At 42.7% G+C, this 27,396-nt stretch overlaps 1 protein-coding gene across 1 annotated transcript in view; it reads right to left on the minus strand.

Moving 5' to 3' along the window:
- LOC146805567 (cohesin subunit SA-2-like) overlaps nucleotides 1-27,396 on the minus strand; it is a 627,511-nt gene that overhangs the window by 62,424 nt on the left and 537,691 nt on the right. The window contains exons 26-29 of the mRNA XM_085622843.1: nucleotides 24,071-24,172; nucleotides 18,563-18,723; nucleotides 16,130-16,255; nucleotides 14,693-14,889 (exon numbers count right to left, since the gene is read on the minus strand). Of these exons, the coding sequence (XP_085478969.1) occupies nucleotides 14,693-14,889; nucleotides 16,130-16,255; nucleotides 18,563-18,723; nucleotides 24,071-24,172 (586 nt within the window). The remainder of the gene's footprint in view (nucleotides 1-14,692; nucleotides 14,890-16,129; nucleotides 16,256-18,562; nucleotides 18,724-24,070; nucleotides 24,173-27,396) is intronic.

Raw genomic sequence — 27,396 nt, forward strand, 5'->3', positions numbered from 1 at the left:
GTGCTTTTTGGAACACTGAAATAGCCAACCATATAGCTAACCTCTGCTTTATTTTGGATTCATAAGAACTGTCGTAAGAGTTCTGTTGGAAGTCTGTGTTTGGTGGTTTTGGTGATAAATGTTGTTGGGAGCACCACAATAACTGGCAATTTGATTTATTGGTGATGTGTTTCTGTATGTGATTTGTTCTGGCTAATGTGCTCTGCTGGTTATTTGAATGCTCTTTTGGAACAATGCAAAAACACGAACTATACAATCTTTATCAGATTGACGTGTTAAACAATACGTATTGGGATAGATATATGTAGGGGCGGACCATCTACAGGAGCGCCAAGACGTTGCCCCCCTGCGTGCTAGCCATCGCATACAAAATATATATATTTTTTATGCAGTTTTAAGTAATTTAATTATGGCTCGGCCTTGACTTCTATCAGCGCACCCGATGACGTACCGTGCGCCGGTCCAAGCTTAATGATTGGCAGCCACCCTGCACATCGCAGTGAAATGAAGTGCGCAAGTCAGTCTGGCCATTGTGTTTCCTAAGACCAATCAGAAATGCATACTACGTCTCTTCACAATCTGCAGTGTGCTATGAGCCGGGAGAAAACAGACACAGCCTCTTGGTCTCTATATGAGGCACTGTGTCTGCCTGTCCCATCCAATCCGGCTGCTGCTGTTATGCTGTTCCTAACACAAACATGAAAGCACCATCACTATTGGTGTAGTTGGCCCCGGCAGACAACATTGGTACACACCTCTGCAGAACCATGGTGTGCATTAAGGAGGGCAGGCATTTCTAGGACATGAAGATCAAGGTTAGGTTGCTTGACATGGAGCCTTTGGTGCAAAAGAGAGGGCTTGGATTCCCCCCAGATTCCTTCACTGCCATGAGCCCGAGTCTCGACGCAGGCTCGGAGTTTCTGAGGGACCCGATTCCATTGGAGGGGGCATTGCTCGCTAAACGCTGCCAGCTGGGACCATTACACTAACAACCTTAGGCAGAAGGGCGAGTCCAGGAGCTCCAGGCGGAGTGCGTGAGGACGGTGTATGGATACAGCCAGGGCAGGAGCTGCACACGTTCACACAGTGTGTGCATTAAAACAGCTTTGTTTTAGGTCTTAGAGCAGGGTTTGCAAACACGACGGCAGCCACGTGAGGACCGTTTGAAGAGCATTTTTATTCCCGTTCCCCCAATGCACACGCTACAATATTTACATATGCGACATCACCACAATTTCAGAATGCAGCTCAATAGGTAAACCTGAAACAGGTGTATTCATGTCAAGGTTTCCTCTACATGGGCATATTTAATCAACATTTAAAGTTGCTCAGCTTTAGTCTGATTATCCAAAGAGTCACGCGTGTACCCTCCTTTCTGGAAAACATTGGTGAAGTGCCGGTTTCCATTTGACCAGTTACACATTGTTAACTACTGGATCCAGTTGCACTACAGGTTTTTGTTTGTTGTTCAGGACAGCAACATTCAACATTCTACACTTTAAGTAGAAACCCACAGGAACCCCTACATCATATAATGCACCAATAACGAGATGCATGATACAACTGACACCAACAGGCTTTTTCTCCACATCAGTTTATTCGCAGTTGGTTACTGGGTTTAGCACAACCCAGTTTATTTACTAGTCCAGTGTTTTCCAAGTGATCAAGTGCAGAGGCACTCCAAATACCTAAATAACGTGAAAATATGTAGAAATGCAGTCAAATTTCAGCAGGCCCGGGGAGTGGGGGGCCATTAAATAAATGGCGAGAAAGTAATAAATCTGCTGTAGCAAAAGTGCAATTAAGTAGCAAATAATCAAACTGCACATATATATTTCCTGATGTTTATAAAGTAAACTAAGGAAAATACATAGGGCCACTGCCCCATTCATACAGATTGCTCTTCAGACCCCTTGTGCACTTTGATGTGCGATCATTGTCTCGTCACACATCACTTATCAACTGTATTTTTTGTAAATCAGATTTTATTGGCGAAATGCAGTTGATTGCAAAAACTGCATTATATTTTCATACAGTTAGCAAACAAAATACAACATAACATACACAATTATCGACAAGGGTGCAATATCAAAGCAAATAAGAATGAAATTGATTGTCTAGCTCAAGCACCAGTCCTCAAATTTTCTGCAACCTGTCAATGGCATCTGGACTCTTGGAGACCTTTCCACTGTACTCTGTCTGCTAGGATATTCCATGCATACACCTTCTATCTCCTTACTATGTCTGTCTTGTCTATTACACTCATATTTATAAGTGGTGCTCCCAAGCTTGCCCCCCAAGATAAGAAGGGTGCTGCTACAGTAGCGTAACAAAGGCCCCCATAGCCATTGCAGTGCAGGCGGACCCGAGGTCCAGGGGGGCCCATCAACAAAGTACCCTGGTCTTTGAGTGAGTCCTCTCCATGTACTTTGCAGAGGGCCCCTGTGGAAATATGGATTTTTCTGGTCAGTTATGTCCCCTATCTTGGACCCCAACGGTTCCATGTGCATGTCACAAGTACATGTATGTTTCCTCCAGTTCCAGTTATGAAGACGCAAATACATGTGCGTCCACCGTCAACATGTCCTCTGTCAGATCCGCCATGAATAGGCTGGATATTCCATTCCTAAATATGAAAGGCCACCGGCTTTATATGGTTCACTTATGCCATTTTACAGTCCAGGCAAGTAGGCCCTGATTCTGTCATCAAAACTCCTCTTGCTTTCTGCCTCTGAAAGCTCCAGTCTGAGCCTGCATCTGTGACCATGAACTTTGTCTCATTCTCTGCGCGGCTCACGAAGCCTGACATCAGCCTATTCTCTGCCAAGAACTGTATTTCACCTTCGAATTATCTGCTTCCCCCTCAGCCGATGCATTCCTGCCTAGTAGTTTAAGTAAACATTCTTCCAGTTACCAAGCAAAAGGCTCGGCTTCTCTGTCCTCATGCAAGTAATTCATAGCCCTGTTACCATGGAATAATTCCTACCCCCTCGCATTCAGTGTAGACACTTAGACGCTTGTACACGCACGCACAGTCAGTATAGAATAGATTCTGTCCGAGAGTCCTTCTTTTGTGGATAACATAGTTCTTTAAACATAGGATGTTAGATATGATTTGGGATTAGGTTGACTTGACCCCCCAGACTTTTCGTCTCCACATGTAGAGCTAATGTCAAGTCCCCTTCACCCCCTAGTTACACGTCAATTACACGTCATACTGCTGCGCGCGCATCTATGCCAAGTATTATCTTATAGATCCACCTATGTATGACATCATAACCAATTATGTTCCTTTTTACTCCTTATTACACCCATTTTCGGTTACGCAGGAAAAACGTCAATTTCCTTATCAATTGTTACGCCTACTGTATTCGCTTCATTGTAATGTATGTACTATAAAAGTTACTTCTTGTCAATAAAGTATGTACTTCACTTCCTGAACCCCTGTGGTGATGGAACTTGGAGCATCCGATTATAATCGATCATTGGAATAAAGCCCATTCCGAAACTCTAATATCACGGATTCTGCCTCTCATTTTACTGAGCTATTTTATAATGTTTCTGTATCAAATTCAGTCCCGGTAAAGGAATTTTTATTTACCACATGATGGCGCCCGAATAGGGACACTTTCTCATCTCACGCGCCGGCGGTGAGTAGCAGGCCCGGTCTCCTGCCACAGCTGGACGGACAATAACGCGTACCAGCAGGATTTCCTGTATCTCCCTCCGGTCAAGCGGGGGCCACTGAGACTGCGATCAACACCCAGACGAGGCGGTGAGAAGTGCGAAGTATCCCGACCAGAGCCTAGCTGAGAGAGCAAGATCCGAGGTATACAGAGACCCACCAGTTCGAAGTCAAGCCCAGTTTCCGACGAGTCGAGTCGAGTCCAGTCCGGTTCAAGTTCAAGTTACCGAGGCCTTCTGTTTCCGAAGCTACCCGGTGAGTACCATTACTGGGGAGGCATTTCTGACGTGCACATAGGTTGTGCCGGTCAAGACGGGTTTGGGTACACAAATCCGGTCTGCACTGTTTTAGCAGTGTATCTGTACTGTTTAGCAGTATTTCAAGTATTCCGAAGTATCTAGTTAGTGTCAAGAATTAAGCGTGGTGATTAGTTATGCAGACGATCATCATTGTTGTTTATTTTAAAGGTTAAAAATGTTTAATGTTTAATGTTTAATGTGTTAAACGTCCTGCATATTGTGGTATGAATGGTTGTTCATTAGTGTGCTTTTGTATTAAGTGTGTTCAAGATTAAGTATCGGATCAGTTGTCAATATGCCGCTCTTTTCGAAATTAAGACAGATCACTACTAGAAAAGGGGTACTCGAAGAAGCCGTCCCTATTCCTCCTAGGGATACTCCAGGGCACTTCATGTATCACAAACATGGCTTAGACGCTATATTATTTCTTGATTTATGGGTAGACTACACCAAGGGATTGCCAGAAAGTCAGAGGTGGCCCGCAGCGGGGACCTGGGATGCAGAATGCATCATGAAAGTCGAGGAAGAGTTATGGAAAAGGAAAGTCAGACAGTCACAGAAAGACGCCGTTGAGTTATGGCGTAAAGAATCTCATAGACGTACGGAAAAAGCACGTAGACAGGAAGAGAAGAGTAAAGAAAGTTCAAACAAAGTTCGAGAAAATCTATTAATTGAGGAAGGTATCCGAGTGAAATCAGAACAAGTAGATAGACAAAGAAATGCCCTTATGAATGGTATGTATCCCCTTCTGGCCGAAGGATTACCTAAGGCTACTCCAGAGATACCGAAAGACTTGCCACCCCCATTATTCCCAATCAAGGTACATCCTAAGGGGCATCCTAGAACCGCAGAAGATGTTTTTCTTTCCTCATATTTAGATGACGCAGCTCCCGAGTATGCTAATTCCGCCCCACATAGACCGCATACCAGGGAGGTCCAACGCCAAGACCCTGCACCCGTATCCCTACAGCAACAAATCGAGTCACAAGTTCCGGCAAGCACATCTGTTTCTGCATCTGTTCCTACGGGTACTTCTATAGCTGTGTCCACACCTATAGTTGCTGTGTCACGTTCGACGAATCCTTTCACACCCGACGCCCCAGATGGGGCCACGGGAGGTGCTACCAATATTTTTTCTACGCCACCCAGAATAAATAAACTTACTTTTCAAGAGTCAGCGCATTCACGTACACCCAAATTCGTAAGTGCCCGTGCGCTTAAAGAACTTCTTGTAGATTGTAGATATGACCCGGTGCCCGGTATAGAGGACGAAATGATCCTGGCATCATTGCGTATCAGACGAGCCGCAGTGTATTTAGCGAAGTTACCAGGAATGACTGCGCATCTAGATAATATATACCATTTTGTCCAAACAGGGCGAGATCCAGAATGTATTAACAGAGCTATGGAATACCAGAAAGTAGAGATACAGGGGGAACTGTTACGTTTCCTCATAAACTGTGTGATCAGAAAATCAAGACCGACCGGGGGTAGATCCGGATGCAATGCAAATTCTTACAAGATGGAGCCAGAATATATCAGAAGGGAGACACGATAAGCAAAATTGTATAATAGCCATGTGCCGAAAGATCCGTAAAGAAATAGAACGCCTACACGAAGAGAGATTAGAGGCAGACGAGTTCGAACAAAGCGAGGAAGAAGGGTCAGGACTGCCCGCAGGACAGTCGGACACCATAGCCTATGTAGGTAGGGGAAGATCTTGTAATAGGAATCAGACTAGATGTCATACTGACTCAATACGTCCGATATGTCCAGCTAATGACAGGAATTTCCAAATACCTATAATTAATATAAGGTCTAACGAGCATTCGTTCCAAACCGCCGACAAACTACTCCGAGAACGAAGGGGTTATCATTTTCTCGATTCTATGGATGAACAAGATTTAGCCAGGGCAGCTGTCCATTGGGTGGACAGTCCTGGAAAATATAGTGATGATACAGTAGTACGCACATTTTTGAATCTCACCCCAGATGAACAGAGGTTAGCTGGGATTTATATGATTCAACAACTCATTATACTATATCGGAGTCAGCATTCGGACCCTGGTCCCTTACCTGACATACTGACTGAATTGCTTATGAATAAATGGAGAGGTCCAGGTACTAAATTAATTAAAGAAATTCTAGAGTCAAGAAAGCAGTATATTCTTTTTGTATGCTCAGAGCATGTCTCATTGCCCGTCAAGGAAAGAACCACGTATCACATGGATAGACAGAATCCCTTACGAGAAGTGCACCCAATAAAAGGCGAGGACAACGAGTTTAGGCGCGTTTTTGTATATACGCCCATATCAAAAATAGAACTGTTACAAATGAAGAAAGTGGTACCCAGTCATGACAAAGATCCAGCGGGTTTTCACCGAGAAATTAAAGACATGTTACTCATGGGAGAGTATACCTACCCCGACATTATGACAATATTAAAGGTGTTGATGCCTGCTGGCATTTATGAGAAACTCAAGGAAAAAGAGTGGGAGGTAGGAGACCAAAAGATAGAATGGTCAGCATTAGAAGCAGAAGAAAAGGCCCGAGGTCCAGGTTCGGGGCTTGGGGACAAAACTAAAGCACTACCAGGTCTACTAGTACAGGTACTGCCACGTTTATTAACTACGAAAAAGGAAGATTGGGGTACAATTTCAGCCTGTAAACAGAAGCAAGATGAAGACACTAGTGATTACTATGCCCGATTCGAGAAATGTTTTGGTATAAATAGTGGCATAAAAGCAAGTAGCGAATCATACCCGCATCTGTTTGTAACAAAATTAGTGGAAAATGCCCTGCCCCCAGTAAAGAATAGAGTATTAAAATTCGAGAGTACCTGGCAAGGTAACACTCCATCACAAATGTTACAAATGTTACAGTACCATCACAATAGAATTAGAGAGGAACAAGAACATGAACACAGACGCATGAAAGACACGAAAATGAAAATGCTAGTTTCCCAGACAGTTCCAGCTGAAGGACATAAAAAGGGTATGACACATTCCGATTCAGCAGGGCCTGTAAAAGGGACATGCAATTATTGTAAAAAGCCAGGTCATTACGTACACGATTGTCCAGTTTTAAAACATAATATCGCCATAGGTAAAACACAAGAAAGATCACGGCCACTAAGACAAGATCAGAATGAACAAGGAGCTATGCAGCATGCCCAGACCATGCCAGCCGCACAACAGCCAATACAGTTTGTGCCAGCTGCACCACCGTTGCCTGTTGCTGCCACACAGACAACAACACGACAAATGTATCAGACCGCACAGTATGAATATCCTGAGTATCAGCGTTACGCATGAACTAGCCTAGAGAGGGAAGTTGACTTACCCCTTATCGAGATTCCTGTAGACCAAGAAGGACCTTATGTACATAGTGAATTATTAGGTCAAGATAGAAATTTTTTACTCGATACAGGGGCAAGTCGAACAACTATAAAACGTAGTGAAGTTCCAGGGGCACCCCTCTCAGGCTCTCAGAATATTTCCCTTGGTTTTTCAGGAAAACCTATTGTTAATGAAGTATCACAGCCTCTTCCACTTACGATAGGACCTCTGACCCGAACTACAGATTTATTGCTTGCATGCCCAGAAAATCTGTTAGGAATTAAAACCCTGAAAGCTCTAGGAGCCATAATATGTTGTTCTCCGGAAGGTGCAAGGTTGTTTTTACGTGATTTTAAAGGTCACTATGTGTCTAGAGACATGGATCCCCGACTGCAGACTTTACCTACACATCTATGGGCACAAGGCCCTACTGATGTTGGTTGCATGAATATTACACCATATCGAGTCACACTAAAGGCAGGAGTGGTGCTACCACGAATGCGACAATACAAGTTACCACCAGATGCTGTAGTGGCTTTACTACAAATCATTGACGAGCTTATTGCCCAAGGAGTAGTTGTAGAAACAGACTCCAATGTATGTAATTCACCGATAATTCCGGTTCTTAAACGAACAGATCCTACAGCCCCGCCAGTATATCGATTGGTTATTGACCTGCGCGAGTTAAACAAATGCATTGTGCCACAATTTCCTGTGGTCCCTGATATCTCGTCATTATTGACAGCTATTGATTCCGAAGCAACATTCTTTACTGTAATTGATCTCAAGAATGCCTTTTTCAGCGTCCCAATAGATCCGGAAAGTCAATATTTGTTCGGATTTAGTTTAAATGGGCGTAGCTTTAAATTCTCACGCGCACCTCAAGGATTTACAGAAAGCCCCAGCATCTATAGCCAAGCACTGAAACGAGAACTTGACAGTATCCACATGCCGGTTAACACTGCCTTGCTTCAATACGTCGATGATCTGCTGATCACCGCGAGAAGCGAACCGGAATGTGAAACAGCATCACTGACAGTTTTACAATTTCTAGCCGAAAAGGGGCACAAGGTGTCCCCTTCTAAGCTGCAATTCTGTGTCCAGCGAGTTGTTTATCTTGGACACTCGCTGTCCAAGGAGGGAAGGCAGCTTACACCCGACCGCATTCAGTTGATAGCTAACATGTCAATAACCAAGACACAAAAGGAGGTACGAGCTTTCATAGGCCTCACTTCATATTGTAGGCAGTGGATCCCTCAGTACGCATTTCTAGCAAAACCACTCATTCAGTTAACCACACAGGAGGCAGCCACACCGACTGTTCTCCCTTGGACTCAGGAACACACACAAGCTTTTGAAAGCCTAAAGAAAGCTTTATGTCAAGCACCCGTTTTAGCAACGCCATGTTACAGAAAACAGTTTACACTCTTTGTTACAGAACGAGAAGGTACTGCTTTGTCAGTACTCACACAGGAACAAGCAGGAGCACACAAACCATGTGCTTATTTTTCTAGTACATTAGATCCCGTAGCTCAGGCTTTGCCTGCGTGCCTGAAATCAGTAGCAGCGACAGCTTTAGCAATCCGACAAAGCGATGCCATAGTGTTAGGACATCCATTGACAGTTCAAGTACCACACGCAGTAGAGGTTCTTGTAAATAGAACGCAAACACAACACTTGACTATAGCGCGACTTACAGGGTACGAACTTACATTGTTTCAGCCACATATAGAAATCAGACGCTGTAACACATTGAATCCTGCCACACTTTTACCTGTAATCGGAACAGACCCACTAGCTCATGACTGTATTGAAGTTATTACAATAACGACAAAACCCAGACAAGACTTAACCGATGTCCCATTGTCAGATCCAGACCTGACATTGTATGTAGATGGTTCATGTATGAGAACAAGTACAGGAGAGTTAGTGGCTGCTTACGCAGTCACCACAGATACTGAAGTCATTGAAACTAATCGTATAAATACTTTGTCAGCTCAAGCCGCAGAGCTTATCGCTCTGACACAAGCCTGTATTCAAGCCACGAATAAAAAAGTCAACATATACACTGACTCACGTTATGCATTCGGAGTTGTACATGACTTCGGCGTGCTGTGGCGAGAGAGAGGTTATTTAACTTCCCACGGTGCCCACATTCAGCACGGACCCCTCATTCATGCCTTATTAGATGCAATACATCTACCCACTGCAATATCAATTATGAAATGTAAGGCTCATACGAAGGTTACTGATATCATTTCCCAAGGCAATGATCTAGCCGACAGAACAGCTAAACAGACTGCTCAAACTCAAACCCCCGACATGACAAAGACAATAGTCCCGACACCGACACATTGTATGACAGTTAAAGATCCTACTCTTGACGTAATTGACATACAGACACATGCTACACCAGACGAAATAAAGAAATGGACTGAATTAGGAGGGATTCAAACGGACCAAGGATGGATGATGAAGGAAAAGTCTGTGTGGTTCCTTCCTGATTCAATGGTCCAAGTTATAATTAACACTATACATAGTCCAGCACATCTAGGAGAAAAAGCTATGCTAGACAGCATTCAACACATTTGGTTCAATAAACATTTACGAGCAGCAGCCAAACAAAAGGTCCGTACCTGTATGATCTGTTGTCAGTTCAACCCAGGAAAAAGCGTTCCCGTAGAACAGGGTGGATTTCATCCTCCTCATCATCCTTTTGAAGTACTCCAGATGGACTATATCCAGATGGAACGATGTCGAGGATTCAAATATGTTCTCGTAGTTGTTTGCGCTCTGTCCCGTTGGACAGAGGCATACCCGGTTTCAGATTACACTGCCCCGACTACTGCCAAACAGTTGGTTCGAGAATTCTTCCCACGATACGGTTTACCACGTGTTGTTCACTCAGATAACGGCCAGCCGTTCTCATCCGAATTAATGAAACACATTTCACTTCTGTTAGGATATCAGTGGAAATTCCACTGTGTCCGACACCCCGAGGCAGCAGGTCTCGTAGAAAGACATAACCAGATACTGAAAATCAGAATGTCCAAAATATGCAGAGAGAAAGGTGTCGACTGGGTAAGTAGCGTTGCCCGTTGCACTCTTTTACATGAGAATGGTAGCACACTCTCGAACAGGGCTATCCCCGTATGAGGTGATCTTCGGCAGACCACCGAATATGTGGGGGACGCCTATACCACGCAAAATAACTGATATTGACTGTAATATGCTGACAGATTACTTGGCTTCCTTGATGTCTGCACTACAATCTTGTCGTTCACAGGTAGCTGCAGCCTTTCCCGACAACACCGAGGTGAAACCACATGACGTTGTTCCGGGTGATCTTGTCTTTGTGAGGAATTTCGACCGGAAGACTCAGCTGGAGCCCAGGTGGAAATCACCCAAGTTGGTCTTGCTGACCACAAGAACAGCCGTGAAGATCGAGGGCCGCAAGGGCTGGATTCATTCAAGCCATATCAAGAAATTTCATGGACTATCCTCGGATATAGACATTGTGCCCTGCACTCCCTCACAGACTGATTCAAAACTTCCTTTGGTTGAAAGGACTGAAACCGAACTCTATAAAGTAAAATTGAGGCCTAGAACGTCAGACAATTTGATTGTTTAAGTCCTCTCCAAGGTGAAGCGGTTGAATTTGTCTCTGACATGTATCATCTAGACCTAAATCATGGACAGTCGCGGAAAATGTTGAAACGACAGGCGTATTGTAAATCACTGCGTAGCCACTGCATAGTGACATTATTAATTCTGTTTTTATTGAGTCTTTTAATAATTATTACAAGTATGTTGTTGCACATATATTACCCTATTTCTAGACACGTTTATAATGTTATTGCTGAACATTCTTTTAGTGACTTACCTCCGCATGAATTGTCTTATAGACTTGCGCTGCGCAATAACACTTTCATTAGTATGTTACATCATTCCCATCAGACTAGTAATGCCACCAATTGTTGGGTGTGTGGCCGACTCCCTCCCTATCAGAATTATGAAGGAGTCCTGCCTTTCTTTCCACATCCATTTACACATAATGGCTCCTGTGGAGCATGGTTTAGTTTAATCAATTCCATAGACTCAGACACAGCAGTTTACCAAGATCATTGGGTATGGGGAAACCTGAACCTAGTTTTACTCAAGGTTTGCTACCCTGACAAGGAGGGTCGCCCCAAAAGAACAGGAACTGATCTAGAAAATGAAGTATATGGATTAGGTAATTTTACACCTAATCTCATGATTCTAAATGTCGTATCTGAAATTGAACTAGTCTTACCCACCATGTCAGTATTCCCAGCGAAGGGTGAATTGTGTGTAAGAAAGGTTGGTTCCATACATATGGGCCATAGTAAATGCACTACTATAGTAGAATTCAGTGATCAAGGCAAATCTTCATTTAGAGCTTCTCGCCACTCCTATTTTATATGTGGTCAGACTGCATATATGCGTCTACCTCTAGATTGGGATGGTACCTGCTACATTGCATTCCTTTTGCCACCTGTCTTCCTAGCTCCTCCTGAATATTACAGAAATATTCATTTAGTACACAACAGAGAGCGGAGAGATCTCCCCATTGTCGATTACACTGAGACGGCATGGGACAAGTATGTAGATTTTAATAAAGGTATCTTTCCCTATATAGGTACTGTTACTAATAGTAAGCTGATACGTAGATTAACTAGAACCCTTGAAGCAGTAGTGAATGAGACTATTTCCGCCTTAGGCAATTTAACGGAAGAGCAGTCTGCTATGCGGATTGTTGTGCTTCAAAATCGTCTTGTCCTTGACGTCATCCTGGCTGATAGGGGCGGAGCTTGTAGGGTCATCGGATCAAGCTGCTGCGTATTCATACCAGAAAACTCGCCATCTGTATATAAAGCCATCACTCGCCTTCATAAGATTGTAAACCAGATACACCAGAACCCAGGCACTTGGACTTGGTCCAGTTGGTTTTGGAATGTGGTATCAGCCTGGGGATGGAGTTTTATCCTTCCTAGGTATTGGCCTTCTCATACTATTCAGTTGCTGTCTATGTCTACAATGTGGACCAGCGATTTGTGGTCTGTGTGCCACATCGTGTATTCCACCACCAAGATTTCATTCGTCACGGAAGAAGAAAGAAGAACAAATGATGCTATATGAACAGGTCAATGGATTGATGAAGATTGATATCTCTTGAAGGGCAAGTAGGGGACAAGGAGGGAATGTGGAAATATGGATTTTTCTGGTCAGTTATGTCCCCTATCTTGGACCCCAACGGTTCCATGTGCATGTCACAAGTACATGTATGTTTCCTCCAGTTCCAGTTATGAAGACGCAAATACATGTGCGTCCACCGTCACCATGTCCTCTGTCAGATCCGCCATGAATAGGCTGGATATTCCATTCCTAAATATGAAAGGCCACCGGCTTTATATGGTTCACTTATGCCATTTTACAGTCCAGGCAAGTAGGCCCTGATTCTGTCATCAAAACTCCTCTTGCTTTCTGCCTCTGAAAGCTCCAGTCTGAGCCTGCATCTGTGACCATGAACTTTGTCTCATTCTCTGCGCGGCTCACGAAGCCTGACATCAGCCTATTCTCTGCCAAGAACTGTATTTCACCTTCGAATTATCTGCTTCCCCCTCAGCCGATGCATTCCTGCCTAGTAGTTTAAGTAAACATTCTTCCAGTTACCAAGCAAAAGGCCCGGCTTCTCTGTCCTCATGCAAGTAATTCATAGCCCTGTTACCATGGAATAATTCCTACCCCCTCGCATTCAGTGTAGACACTTAGACGCTTGTACACGCACGCACAGTCAGTATAGAATAGATTCTGTCCGAGAGTCCTTCTTTTGTGGATAACATAGTTCTTTAAACATAGGATGTTAGATATGATTTGGGATTAGGTTGACTTGACCCCCCAGACTTTTCGTCTCCACATGTAGAGCTAATGTCAAGTCCCCTTCACCCCCTAGTTACACGTCAATTACACGTCATACTGCTGCGCGCGCATCTATGCCAAGTATTATCTTATAGATCCACCTATGTATGACATCATAACCAATTATGTTCCTTTTTACTCCTTATTACACCCATTTTCGGTTACGCAGGAAAAACGTCAATTTCCTTATCAATTGTTACGCCTACTGTATTCGCTTCATTGTAATGTATGTACTATAAAAGTTACTTCTTGTCAATAAAGTATGTACTTCACTTCCTGAACCCCCGTGGTGATGGAACTTGGAGCATCCGATTATAATCGATCATTGGAATAAAGCCCATTCCGAAACTCTAATATCACGGATTCTGCCTCTCATTTTACTGAGCTATTTTATAATGTTTCTGTATCAAATTCAGTCCCGGTAAAGGAATTTTTATTTACCACACCCCTCTCAAGTTTCGTTACGCCACTGGTGCTGCAGGTCATGATGGCTTTGCTGGCCCACTAAATCATGAAGACCATCTGCATCATTTGGAATGTTTGTAAATGATGCAGCTGGGTTTGATGATGTAGCGGACCAGCAAGGGGAGCTAAGGGAGTTCCAGCAGGATGGGGGCGATGTAATCATATTTCTTCATCCCCTGAATGAGACACAAAGTGCCTTGTAGGGTGCCCTACTGCCTTTTAATATTTATTGCTTGCTGTCTCATTGTGTCCAACCCAACAAATCACAATAACTTGTATTTCCTCAGTAGATTTAATTTGTAATGAATGAATTTACAATAAGTAAAGATATCTGAGCAACATTCACTGCATTGTTATCTCAAAGTCTGTTATGAAGTTCACTGGTTATACCGAATAAGCAGTTACCCATCATTATCATATGACATCTCTTTAATGATGCAATAACTACAAGTTCAGAATTTTTTTTGTTAACCTTTTGCTTTCTCAAATTTGCTTGAAAATGCACCATTGGCCCACTCTTTTTAAACATTTTCATGAGGGGAGAAACCTCACCAAACCCCCTTATGACAATCTAACTTGCTTGCTCGCTACAGGGCACTCATCCAGAACTCTTACTTTCTCACCACTTTCAAATGTCACCAGCCGCCACTGGATGTATGTATAGAGAAGTCACACATAGTGGGCAAAAGCTGCACACCGATTTTTGGTAAATTGTCTAATTTGCCTTATGAACTAACAATTCGCACTGCAAAATGCCCCCTTGCAGGAGGTCGCAGAATGATCTGTTTAATGAATATTAGTTAGCAGATCGCTGTTTATGACTCCCTGCTAACGGCTACCACTGCAGGGATGGTGGTCTGCAAGTGACTGCAGACCTTCATTCTGGTGTCTGAGTTCCACCGGGAATAACGGTCTTCTTGTAATAAGGGCCAGAAAAGCGAGTCCCAAATCTAAGACGTACATACCATTAGAAGATCTTCTTTTCAGAGAAGATATCTTTGATCTGCTCGAGAGGCACTCTTTGGAGAATACACTGCTTGTCGACGAGCTCTCCTCCTCCTCAGTGGCAAGCAGAGAATTTCTGTAGTGCAACAGTGGACTCCACTCTGGCCCTTTGTGAAGTAGCATCTGGTCTGTTACAAATCTGTGCAAGTATCCAATGCTGTACAAAATTACAAAGGTCATAAACTTAGTAAAAAATAAAATTTTGAGATGAAATCTAAAAAGCACTTTCAGTACCTCCCACCTCAAATTTTGGGGGTATTTCCCAAAGCTTTTTTTCAGGTGATATGCAGAGTTAGTATAGGAAAAGGAAGTCATGTATGCATGTATAGACAACGCATGAGTCACAAAAGCAAATTTACATGCAGATGCAAGAGTGGCCCTTATGAGAGGACATTACAGGCCCTTAAACTGATTGTCTTACCTTTGGCATCTATGGACCTCATCTCTCCACAAGGACCAAACTGTCACTAGACCCCTGGATTCTGGAAGGTCAGTGGGGGCTCAGACTGCTACCAACCTAATGTATTCTGGATTACTTTTCATCAGCAAAGATAGGGCTATGAGGGTCTGTGACCATTCTGAATCTAAAGGAGAAGGAGCCATGGACTACAGTCCGGTGCTGCCCCAAATCTACACAAGCTATACAACACCTATCTGTAGAAGAACACAATGAATGGGCTCCAGCTCTAGGAAAGGCCCTAGTTTCATGAAGCACACAGAAACTGCTATGTCCAACAAAGAGCAGTTCATGGACAGAGAAGATGGACTGCCTGCTTGATCTGAATTGGACTCTGGATCAGGTTATTTCGTAACCTCACTGAGTGTATCAAGACAGAGGTAGACAACCACAAACTGAAGTAAACAGTGGATCTGCTTACTTCATCGTTATCTTCAAGAAAGAAAGAGGGGCCTTTGTTTTATAAATTAGATTGTAAAGTTACTTTTCACTAGACTGGTAATTTCTGAGATAGCCCTGCTCCTTTCCTGCTCGCGAACCTACAGTGAAGACCAGAATAGTTTCCAAGTGTTGGCCTGACCCCACCACAGATAGATCACTTTAAGGGAACTTCAAAAAGGTCAGTGTCACAGCAGGGTGCATTTCCCTATACTATGTCCATCAAATCTGAGAAACCAGAGACCACCAATTTCCCACCGTGTTGTTTGTCTTTAGCATTTTTGGACGCTGCAGCAGCCTCACCAGAGATCTGTTGCTCTGACCTACAGTGTAAGACTGTTCTTTTCCCTCTACCACCACCTTATAATCAACAACAAAACACAAACACCAGTACAGTTATTCACCACAGAACACAGAGCCACACGTTTCTTCCATAGAAACTGCAGAGAATGGGTGACGTCCGTGCAGAACAGCAGCAGCACATACAATACAGTTAACTTACACTAGTCTCTTGTCAGGTTTCAGTAGTTTGTTGGAGAATTCACTGATGACCAGGAGAAAGGACAAATTAGGAGGGGTATTTCCTTCCACTGCAGCCACTCTTCTAAATGCAAATTCAATCCCATCTCTATCAGCAAAAACATGAAATAAAAGACAGCAATAATTAGGGGAAGCCAAACATCATTACTCACAAAAACCTCACCAAAAAACAAGCCATAAATGGTACAACACATAGATCTATTGATTCAATCCATAAGTGTATTGTGCTTCGTGCCAAAATTCAACTGAATTTTTTGTACTAGGCAATCAAAGTACAGGACAGGAAGGGCAGGGGTACACCAATCTCACCTTTACACAGCTTGCTACAGCACAACCTTGTTGAACAAGTTACTAACCTTCGGTAATGCTTTCTCTGCAGAGACTCAATCTAACCACAGATTCATCACCTTTTGAATATTCCCCAGGTGTCAGATGGATCTGAAAAATTGTCTGCATTACCATGTTGACCTTGTTCCACGTCTGAATTAAGGTGTGCAGGCCTATATAGGAGCAATACAAGCGAGCTGATATCAGTTGCTTTCGGACTGGTCTCTGCCCGCAGACGCAGAGCCAATCAAATAAATCGTGACCAGTGTGCAGATCTTTCAGATAGATCCTATTTATATGAAAGAGTCCAGTTCACAGAACGGCAAGGCAGGAGAGACCGTGAGGAATCTGGTGTTTTATAAAGTCTCTACCAGAAGTGCATTACTGAAGGTAAGTGACTTGTTCTTCTGATAGAGACTTCCAACCGTAGATTCATCACCTTTTGAATAGATATCAGAGCAGTACCTTTTAGGATGTGGGACTGTAAACTGTCTCAAACGAAAAAGTCCAGAAGGACCGATTGCACGGAGTGCCCTTCCCGGCGGGCCTGGCTGTCCAGACAATAGTGCCTAGTGAACATATGGAGCCACACCCAAGTAGCAACCTGACAAATGTGACAGAATGTCTGTGTATCAACGCAGTGGTAGCAGCCTTGGCTCTGGTAGAATGAACTTATAGACCATCACAAGCTGCTTTTGCACAAGTGCATAACAGATCTTAATGCGGAGTACGATCCAGAGGAAGATGGTCTTTTTCTGCACAGCCTTGCCTTTCTTTGCTCCAAAGAATCGGTAAACAGGGGACTGTCCACCTGTTGCCTTTTGGTACGATCAATGTAGAAGCTTAGAGCCCATTTTGGATCGAGTTGATAAAGTCTCTCCTTCTCCTTGGAGTGGTGAGGCGGAGCAATAAAAATAGGAAGAGTGATGCTCTGACCAAGATGAAAGGGGGTCACTACCTTCAGAGTGAAAAAGGCTTGCCTCCATGGAACTAGCTGGTCTCTGTAAAACGTGGTGTAGGACGGGTTAACAGAGAGGGGCTGTAACTTGCTCATCCACCGTACCTCTAATAATGTGACAAGAAAGCATTTCTTGAGGATGAGGAGGCAGAAAGAACAACCATGAAGAGGCTTAAAGAGTGCACACATGAGGAATGTGAGCAACTTTGAAATCCATTGGGGCATAACAAACAAAGAAGGGGAGAACATACATTGTAACCGCTTGAGAAAATAAATCACAACTAGTGATATGAATAATGAGGGCTGTCCTGGCAACCGTAAAAAGGCCGAAAGAGCCAGCAGTTACCACATTAATGTGAAACAGTGGAACATCAAATGAAGCATTAGGACATAATAAGTAGGTTGCATAATAGCACACGATATAACAGCATATTGTCACACAGTTCTGGCACTATTCAACAGCACTGAGCACACGCGTGCTGCGGAAACACACGTCCAAGAATGACCGTCTGCGGCGGTGTTGCAAGTAAATTAGGGAACATCTGTCTAGGTAGAATGTTTTCTCAAAGGAGGGACTTCTTGAATCAGCATCCCAGCTATTCTGTCAACATTGTAGGATAGATCTTTTATAACAAAGGGGAAGGGTGGCCTATTTAGCATAATAATGCCTTACTGGTCTACAGGATGACCCGCCTCAGCCTCCGAATGAATCATTACTTTCCTCTCAGCAATGATGGTAGTTCTTCTTGTGTCCGCTTTGATGCCAGGCATTGGAAACACTAGCCTTTTAGGCACGAAGCATGGTGCAGGATGACAAGATGCAGTCTCTTACTTGGGAGGGTTGATGCATTTCACAATAAGATTCCACTCCTGGTTTTGCTCCCACTAGCAGCCAACTTCTTCATGCTACATTAAAATGGTAACAGCACCAGGCAAAAACTATTCGTACCAGTGTGACACGCTATCAGTTACTTAGGGCAGGTTCACACAGTTTAACACACAGGGAACACTTCCATCCAAACATGGTCTCCCACTTTACAAAAAGAGGATTATTTAAATTAATTAAAAAAAAGACAAAGGTGGGTTAACAATAATGAATGCAACACCTACTTGTGCATCATAGCGACAGACTCTCTGGATTTCACTTGGTCCAAACCAAATGTGAGTGAGAAACGCCGAGCCAGTTCTTTTATGTTACTGAAAGAAGAATTAGAAGAGGAGCTAGACGACTCGCTACTACTGCCAGAGGCTTCAATGTGCTCCTGAAAAAGCTGGAAACATACAAGCTTAGTTATTTGTGGTCATATCAATGAATATCAAGTTATTAAAACGGTGCAGTGAATCAAACTGTGCATTGAATCAACAAATGCTGGCAGGGGGATGAGAGACTCTATAGTTCCTCAGGTAGAAGAACAGTAATTGAAAGTAACTATCACACAAAGTGAAGAAATCCTCTGGACGCTACAGCAGAAAGTGCTGCAGTGTACACTGGACAGGGATACCACTGATTCTCAAGACTGAGCTTATGGTGAGTTCCCAAGAGACATTGCAAAATTGACTACCCAAGTTAGTGCGGGTTGAGGTCTACCTGCACATATATTCTTAGGATGTTCACCATTTACATTTTGAGAATAGATCAGAATCTCTCTCTTTCCTTGTCTCTCTTTATCCTTCCCCCTTTCTCAATTTTTCTCTCATTCTCTCTTTTCCCAAATCCTTCACATATGCAAATGGTTGACATGTCTTTGGAGTTCACCAGAGGTCTCTAATCCAAACAAGTATCGGCCACACAATTTTAGATCATAGCTAAAATAAACATTATTGTCCATTGATGTTCTACAGTAGATGCCAAAAGAAATATAATATTAACATATTAGTATTCACCCTAAAAGTAATAAGCCATGTGGATCCATGTTCGGGCTCAGCCTTCAATGGGCGGCAGCACTCGGAGTCTGTATTAATCTGTCTATTCATGCACGAAGAACAAGTTTGACTCCTAAGTTTAATCGGGCTAGGTCATTCTGAAAATAGAATAGCATTTATGACCCTGAAAACAGGGTGTTTGTCTTTGTGTGTGTACACTTAATAAATTGCTTTTATGTAGCATTTCAGTCCACCATTTATAAGTGTTGTCATTAAAAGGTGTTATTATTAATAAATTCAATGACGCTCAGTTTCATGCCTTTGGAAGGATGGAGAGATGAGCTGGCACTCTCAGGATTGAACACATTACCTGTGGGTCAAAGCAGATGTCCGCAGCAGTTAGTAACTCACTGAGGAATCTTCCCAAGCATAGTGAATGTACCTGCCAGCAAAGCTTGCTTGGTAGTATACTTGTAAAAAAATGGAGACCCATCAGTAAAGCACCAGTTCTTAGTGCAATACTCTGTTATATAAACGATGAATACTGATCCATGGTCCTTTGGTTTCTGAGGGACATCATAACTCGCTCTCCTGCCAATTGTCTTTATTTGGAAAATTTTACAAATATAAAAACGCTCAAATATAGAACAATTCAATATAATCACCACATATTAAAAATACATTTGTCACACTTTCAAATATAATGCTACAACAGGACACAGAGGGACTTATCAATAGAAGTACGGGATTAAAAGTTATCAACATAGAAAAGTTGTCTATAAGACACAAATTTATGTTAGAAAAGATGGTAAAGTCCACACAAAATCAGAAAAGAGAATGGAGGAAAGTCAGAGAACAATTGGCAAGTTAGATTATGGGAAGTCAGTGAGTCGGTGGGGGGGGGGGGTGTCATTACACAGCCATCAGCCACAAATCTCATGTGTAGGAATTAACTGTTAAGATAAGCATAGTTTAAAATGGGTCCACAGACAGAAGCATATGTGAGGCACACTTAGAGCCCGAGTACGATCTCACTAGGAAAGCCCTCCGTACGACTTGGATCCGGAGGGCTTTCCTAGCGAATTGTGCTCTGCGAGACCGAGCAACCGAGTACGATGCACCCGTATGGTGACGTACTCAGTTCGCTCGGACTTCCATTGAACTCTATGGAAGCCTGTATACTGAACGCGTACACAGGCTCCCATAGAAAAAAGGGGTGGGATGGGAAAAGCGTACACCCATGGTGCCCGCCACACTGTGCATGCATGGAAAAGGGAGGGCACATGGGTATCCCCAAGGGACCGATTCGGAGGGCCCCGGGTGAAGGGGGGCCCGCTACAGCACTCCGAAGTCTGATTCCCACAGCCGTTTCGTCTCGCTGAGACCAAGTCGATACGGCTGCCCGAATCGGGCATCATACTTGCTAGTTTGGAAGCCGGCTGCATTGCGCTGCACGATTCATCTGCGAAGGAGTCACACTGACAGGATCGGGTTCGGAAACAATTCGGACGACACGGACAAGATCTTTGCATTGTACTTGGTCATTTGGAACGGGGGACGATTCAGTTGGAAACATATGCTTTGAATCGGATTTGCTTGTTCCGGAACCCATTTGGGGGCCTTCCTAGCGAGATCGTACTCAGGCCCTTAGAAATAAAAGTATCTGCAGGAACTGTCCGGGATTGGAGAGGGATTAAAAATTCACAACACATCGGAGAGCGAAAAAGAAACGTGAACCCCCTAACCTATTTAATCACTTCAGCCTGTATTCCTGTTGAGTTTGAAGATACCAATGGACACGACAATGATCATAGAAATTAGGTTTATTTGTTTTATTTATTTTGTCTTTTATTTGATGGGGTATTGTGGCTTTAGGCTATGACAGGGCCCTTTGTCTAGCTGCATGCTTACTGGGGATCCACGTGCTCTTATATTCACTACAACAAAGTGAGGACATTTCTTTTGGTCCATGGATCAGAAGTGATCTTTATTGTGGGAGGTGGACATGGATGAGCTTGAGGACGTCGACTGGGAGGTGGCCCTGATGCATCTGAGGGTAGCAGCCACAAAGTTACGACTGTGACTGATCCAATTCAAGGTACTGCATCGAGTCCACTATCAAAGGACCACCTGCATTACATGGAGAGGGCAGCCTGCCTGTGCTGTTTGAACACTAGAGGTACATTCATACACACGATATGGGGCTGCACAGCTATTCAGACATATTTGTCGCATAGCCAGGTGCAGGACCACCAAGACAGTTATAATTAGATGAAGCAGTATCCCTCTATGGGAGGGATACTGCACTGTCCCATTTGTAATCTGGTCCCAAGTCAGGGACATATGAGCTAAGGACTATCTGTCTAGAATTCACTGAGTACTGCCTGACTAACATTAATATCAAATTAGTAAATAGACTATACTTGAAGGGATCAAATAACGAAAAAATATTCATGCTTTTTGAAATTCAGAGATGGTCAATGAACAGGGAAAATTGACTATTTCAAATGTGATGTTTCAGCCATGGAATTTGATTTGATAACTTGTATAGCGCACGAATGCCTGAGGACGTCTAGGCGCTAGTGCCTGCGGGACCTAGTAAGGTTGCAAATAGAAAAGTAGTAAACATGACTCTAGTTGGCAAAGAGCCAGGTTTTTTTTTTAGAGATTTTCTGAAAGATAGCAGCGTTTTTCAGTTTTTTATATCAACTGGGAGCAGGTTCCATGATTTAAATGTCCCCAAGATGTCCATTCTTTACCAAAAAAGAGCTGCCATTGCAGTTAAGGTAGGTGATTGATGCAGCTGAGTGTGGACTTGCTTTAACCATTATGACAAGAGGAGGTGAGTAAGAAGACTTTGGTTAAATGTGACAGCATGCTTTAATGTCTGTATTTAATTATGATTAATCAAATGCATACGGTGTAAATTACTGAGTTAGATATGCATTTCAAAAATGAAATCAATTTTTGGAAATAAGAGTATATGTATTAATTAGAATACAAATTAGGAAAAATTTGGAAAGTTAGCTTTTTGCACTCAAAATGGCACTTCTGAAAATAATTTAAATTTATGACGGAGGTTAAAAATAAAATTGCATCGGGAAACTCGTAATTGTTCAATACGAATGGCTAATAAGCACCTAAGGAGCATTGACAAATAGATTCTGCAAATTTTCAATTGGCTTTTGGTGATTTTTCAAATATTACTGCAAGATTATCATTTAACGAAGACAAAATGCATTAACTATTGGGATCCATTAAAGACAAATTATCAGTCAACACTAAAAACATTGGAACAATCCAATTATAATCTGTTAAAATGTAAGTGAAAGAGATGCAACTAACCTGACACTAGGGGGCTTATCACGACATTGGGCGGAAAGCCCTGCCTGGCACCGACTCGGAATCGGGAACGACCGATCTGCGGTTGGTGGTTCCGACCGCCAGGTTACAATGCGACTGAACACTGTTCGGTCGGAATCCCATTGTTCCCTATGGGAGCTTGTATTCCGCCCGACAACCAGCCGTAACACAGGCTCCTATGGGGAAATTGGGGGATTGCGGAAAACCCTGCACCCTGTCGCAGGCACCCCACGGTGCCTGCCACACAGTGCAGGGTTTTACAGTAGGATCCCTCCGGTACCCCTTCGGCCATCAACCGTAGGCCGAAGGGCCTCATGGGCCCTGCCGAGGGCCCCCATAGTCACTTTCCGCCATCCTTTCCGTGTCAGACAGGCCAACGCGGAAAGGCTGTTGGAAATCGACATCATAATCCTGAGGGCAGAAATGCTGTCCATAGGGGTGTATGATGCAGTTCCGACCAATAGGGATACTCCGTGAGTTGCTCAAAACCGATACAGAAGGACCGCACAGTTTAAATTCCGGAATGGAAACTGACTGAGTCGGTCGGAAGGGCTCCGACGCGGTCGAGCAGTTCTCAACTGTCGGGAGGAGGCTTTCCGCCTGACATCGTAATGAGCATCTAGATGTGGTAACCTTGAGTGAATACCACAAAGGATACCAAGGGGTCTCAGAATCTCAGTGAAAGCACCTTTATGAAAATATTAAATGTCTTTTTGCAAGAAATGTTACATAATACCTAACTATAGTAGCTGGGATTTTAACATATTAACAACAAAGAATTAATGAAGGAAGTTCATGAGCTAAACTTGGATATAATTACAATTTAGGAAGAGATACAATTGAAAATGACAGCAGAAGAAATGTTGAAAATGGTGGTAACAATGTTATTAAAATACAGGAAATTATTTGAATAAATTAAACAATCAAATGAGGCACATTTGACAAGCACAATGATACTGTGTATAATTGGGATAGAATTTATGAAGAACAGAGTCATTAATGTAAACTCAGAGATGGTCAATGACCAACAAAAACAGACTATGCAGGTTGTGACATTTAAAACTATGGGATTGCCCTTCTTTAGCAGAAAACAAGAAGCCACCTATCCAAGTATGATGCATTTGAGGAAGTTGAGTGTTTACTCTCCCTGACCATTCTGACAATTCTGGATAATAACAGCATACAAATCTGTTTGAATAAAATTTTGAAAAAATGCTGTGAGTGTTCTCTTTAATCAAAACATATTTCTATAATTCATCTTCATTTGTGATAAGTTGCCAAATTTAGCAAAATAAATACTACCTTTCAATGCTCTGCTTCATCGTGGTAACAGAATGTATTTAACAGATATAATACATTTATTAAAAATAATTTTCCAAGTATAATGCATACCTGCTGCAAACAGAGAATCAGAGTCTTTGCACTTTGTATTCTGTTATTCTGTCTTGTCCGGCTCAGAGTTTCTTTAATGATATCCCCAAAATCATTGTAGCTCTGTTAATACAAAAAATAGAATGTTACCCTCCAGTTACCCTCACTCAAATTGCCACACTCATTTGCTTTATTCAGCTATAAATAACAAATACTGATGTTTACCCAAATAGAACCCAAAAAACCATGTTTTTAAAAATATGTGCATAGTCATAGCCATCTTTTTTAAAAATCATTATCAAAATAACTTCATCATCTATCGTAACATGCATTCTTTGATGAAAGAAATTGGATTTGCAGAAATCAATTTATAGTCATATAGAGAAAAAATGGCTTACTAATATTACTTACGCCTATTCTAAGTAAGACATGGATGAAAGTCCTATCTTCTTCCATCATAATTAAAAGGGCACAGGAATTAGGAATATACAAAATAAGCAATATGATTAATCCAACTACTCCCCTTTGAGGACCCCATAACTAGGCGCCACCAACTAATCACATTCAAAGAGGGTTGAGGAGAAAAGTCTTAAGTTTACAACAAGAAGCAATATTTGCAACTGAAAATTGAATTTTGACTAACACCATAATTAAAAATATGATTGTTAGTATAGTTTATACATAATTTATACTTGTATGACACTGAACTCTTGTCACAAGAATGCACCCAATATATAGGGTACTTTTCAAAAGACACCAAAATTTGAGAATCATCTGCCATATGGTGCTAAGCTCTAACATATATGGTTAAACTACAAGAATCATAAAAACCAATACATTGCACTTGAAATTGAACAATATAAAAGGAATAAATAAAAGAGGAAAGAAAACAAAGATTGGTGGAAAAGAGGTTATGTTCTGCTGTGCTACCAGGATTTGTATATCACACCTTTATCATTCATATGGGCTTGTACTATTTTTACAGAACAATGAATAATGTTTATTATATTATAGCCATATGTAATTAAAGAAATTGCAGCTTCAAACAAGTGGTGATGCAACATCTAAGTAGTCAATTTTTTAGCACACATTGATCATTTTAAGGAGGTAATTTAATTATTGTAGGCTAACTAATAATAATGTTGGACAGCTTTGAAGACAATTATTCATTCCAAATGTGCTTTATTAACAACATTTAGTTTTGTCCACTTACTGTATCTTAATCGTCTGTGCCTTGTAGAAGATGAAAGAGGAAGAAACTGTTTTTCGTGTGTTACTCTATCTGTGGGGGACAGTGTGTCCTCATCATAATGTCATGTCAATAAACCTGTTGCAGAACCCGTATTTCCCAAAAAAGAAAAGACCAGTCCACATGATCAAAGGCCTTCTAGGCATTGAGCGCCAGAAGAACCGCTGGGACTCATTTTTTGTTTGCCTTTTCCACAAGATGAAAGACCCTTCGTAGATTATCATGAGTTTGCCTGCCTTGAATGAACCCCCCCAGACTGGTCCAGGTGGATAAGATCTGGTATTAGTGATTCTAGCCTACTGACCAATATCTTTGTATATATTTTGGCATCCAGGTTGAGGAGCGCTAAGAGGTGGTAGGAGCTGCATAGTTGAGGATCCTTCCCGGGCTTAGGCAGAACCGAGATAAGGGCCTCCCCATTAGATGTCGTCACACCCCCGGACTCCACGAAGGAGTTGTATAAATTTACCAATCGGGGCCCGGCGATTTATGTGGTTTTAAGTTAGCTATGGCATTGCTCACTTCCTATGGGGTTATAGGTGCTCCCAGTTCCTCGTTCTGAGGTGCCGACACTTTTGGTAGCTCCACCTCCCCCCAAGTATCTTTCCTGGTCATTCAGCTCATACCTCTCTGCCTGATACAGATTTTGGTAGAATTGGCCAAAAGCGGAGGCCTTGTCAGGCTCTGAAGTCACAATATACCCCCCAGGTCTCCTATACAATCCCTCCCCCTTTTCATCCTCAACTGTCTGGCCAAGTGTGTCCCCACCTTATTGCCTTTATCGTATGTAGTGCTTTTGAGACGCAGTAGAGTTAACTCAGCCCTATTATTGTGGATAGCGTTCCGTTTACCCCTAAGGGCCGTTACTTTCTTTTGCAGGGACCAAGAAGGCTGCCTCTTGTGTTTTCTTTCCGCTTTTTTCAATTCTGTTTCCAGCGCCAATCTTTCTTGTGCCTGGCGCTTAGACAATTCTGCATTAAGCGTGATGCATTGCCCTCTAAAGAATGCCTTGAAGGCATCCCAATTCGTAGCTTGCGAGATATCCTTGGGGTCATTTCTAAGGAAATAGTCCTTGATGGTTTTACGTAATTCAATGCACAGTAATCGATCCCTTGTGAGGGCTACCAGGAAAAACCACCTCTTGTATTTTAGGGGAGGGCCATCCCAGGCCAGTGTCAGTGTGCATGGGGCATGGTCCGAGATAGTAATCGAGTGTATGGAAGTAGCCTGCAGCGCTAGGATTAACGTCTTACTTGCAAAGATGTAATAGTTCCTAGTGTAAGACCTATGTGTATGAAAAAAGAAAGTGTAGTTCCTATCTAGTGGGTTCATTATGCGCCATGTATCTACTAAGCCCAACGTAGAGACATCTTTTTTAAAGGTCTTGGTGAAGGTGCTTGATACTGCCCTGTGGGATTGCGTGCTGTCTAAGCCTATGTCCCATGCTAAATTGAAATCCCCTAATAGGAAAATGTCACCCTCAGCAAACCCACACCAGCCATAATAGTACCTTGGAGATTAATGCAATTTGGTTGGTATTAGATGCATATATAGAGGCAAATTTAGCTTCCCTTTAACCATCACTATCCTGCCCTCTTTGTCCATTTTGCTTCCTTCCGGCTGGAACTTCAGGGTTCTATGAAAGAGGAGCGCAACCCTATTGTGCTTGGTCGTAGTTGAAGAATGGTAGATAATGGGATATGTCCTGTATCTTAATTGAGGTTCTTCCACCCTTTTCAAGTGGGTTTCCTGCAGTGAAATGTCATCATGCCTCTGGTCTTGGAGATACTTCCACAGTTTCTGGCGCTTGTCAGGGGAGTTAAGCCCCTTCACATTTCAAGTTAACAGAGTGAGTATCATTTATAGTCAGTGTTTGGGGAACTACGCCAACTTATCTGTAGATTTAAGCCTTTTATGGGGGTTACCCTCCCCTTATATATCTAAGTCTGAACTTTTGGGGTCAACTTGACCCAACTCCTCAAAGTGAACAGTGATAAAGTACATTTATCGTGTGTTAAACATGGATGTATTGGTCCATGTCCGTGTTTGGCGAGCTGTGAGGAAGAACAATCTAGTCACCTGTTTTTAGGTAGCGTCA

The sequence above is a fragment of the Triturus cristatus genome, chromosome 8 (assembly GCF_964204655.1).
Source record: "Triturus cristatus chromosome 8, aTriCri1.1, whole genome shotgun sequence".
Taxonomy (NCBI): domain Eukaryota; kingdom Metazoa; phylum Chordata; class Amphibia; order Caudata; family Salamandridae; genus Triturus; species Triturus cristatus.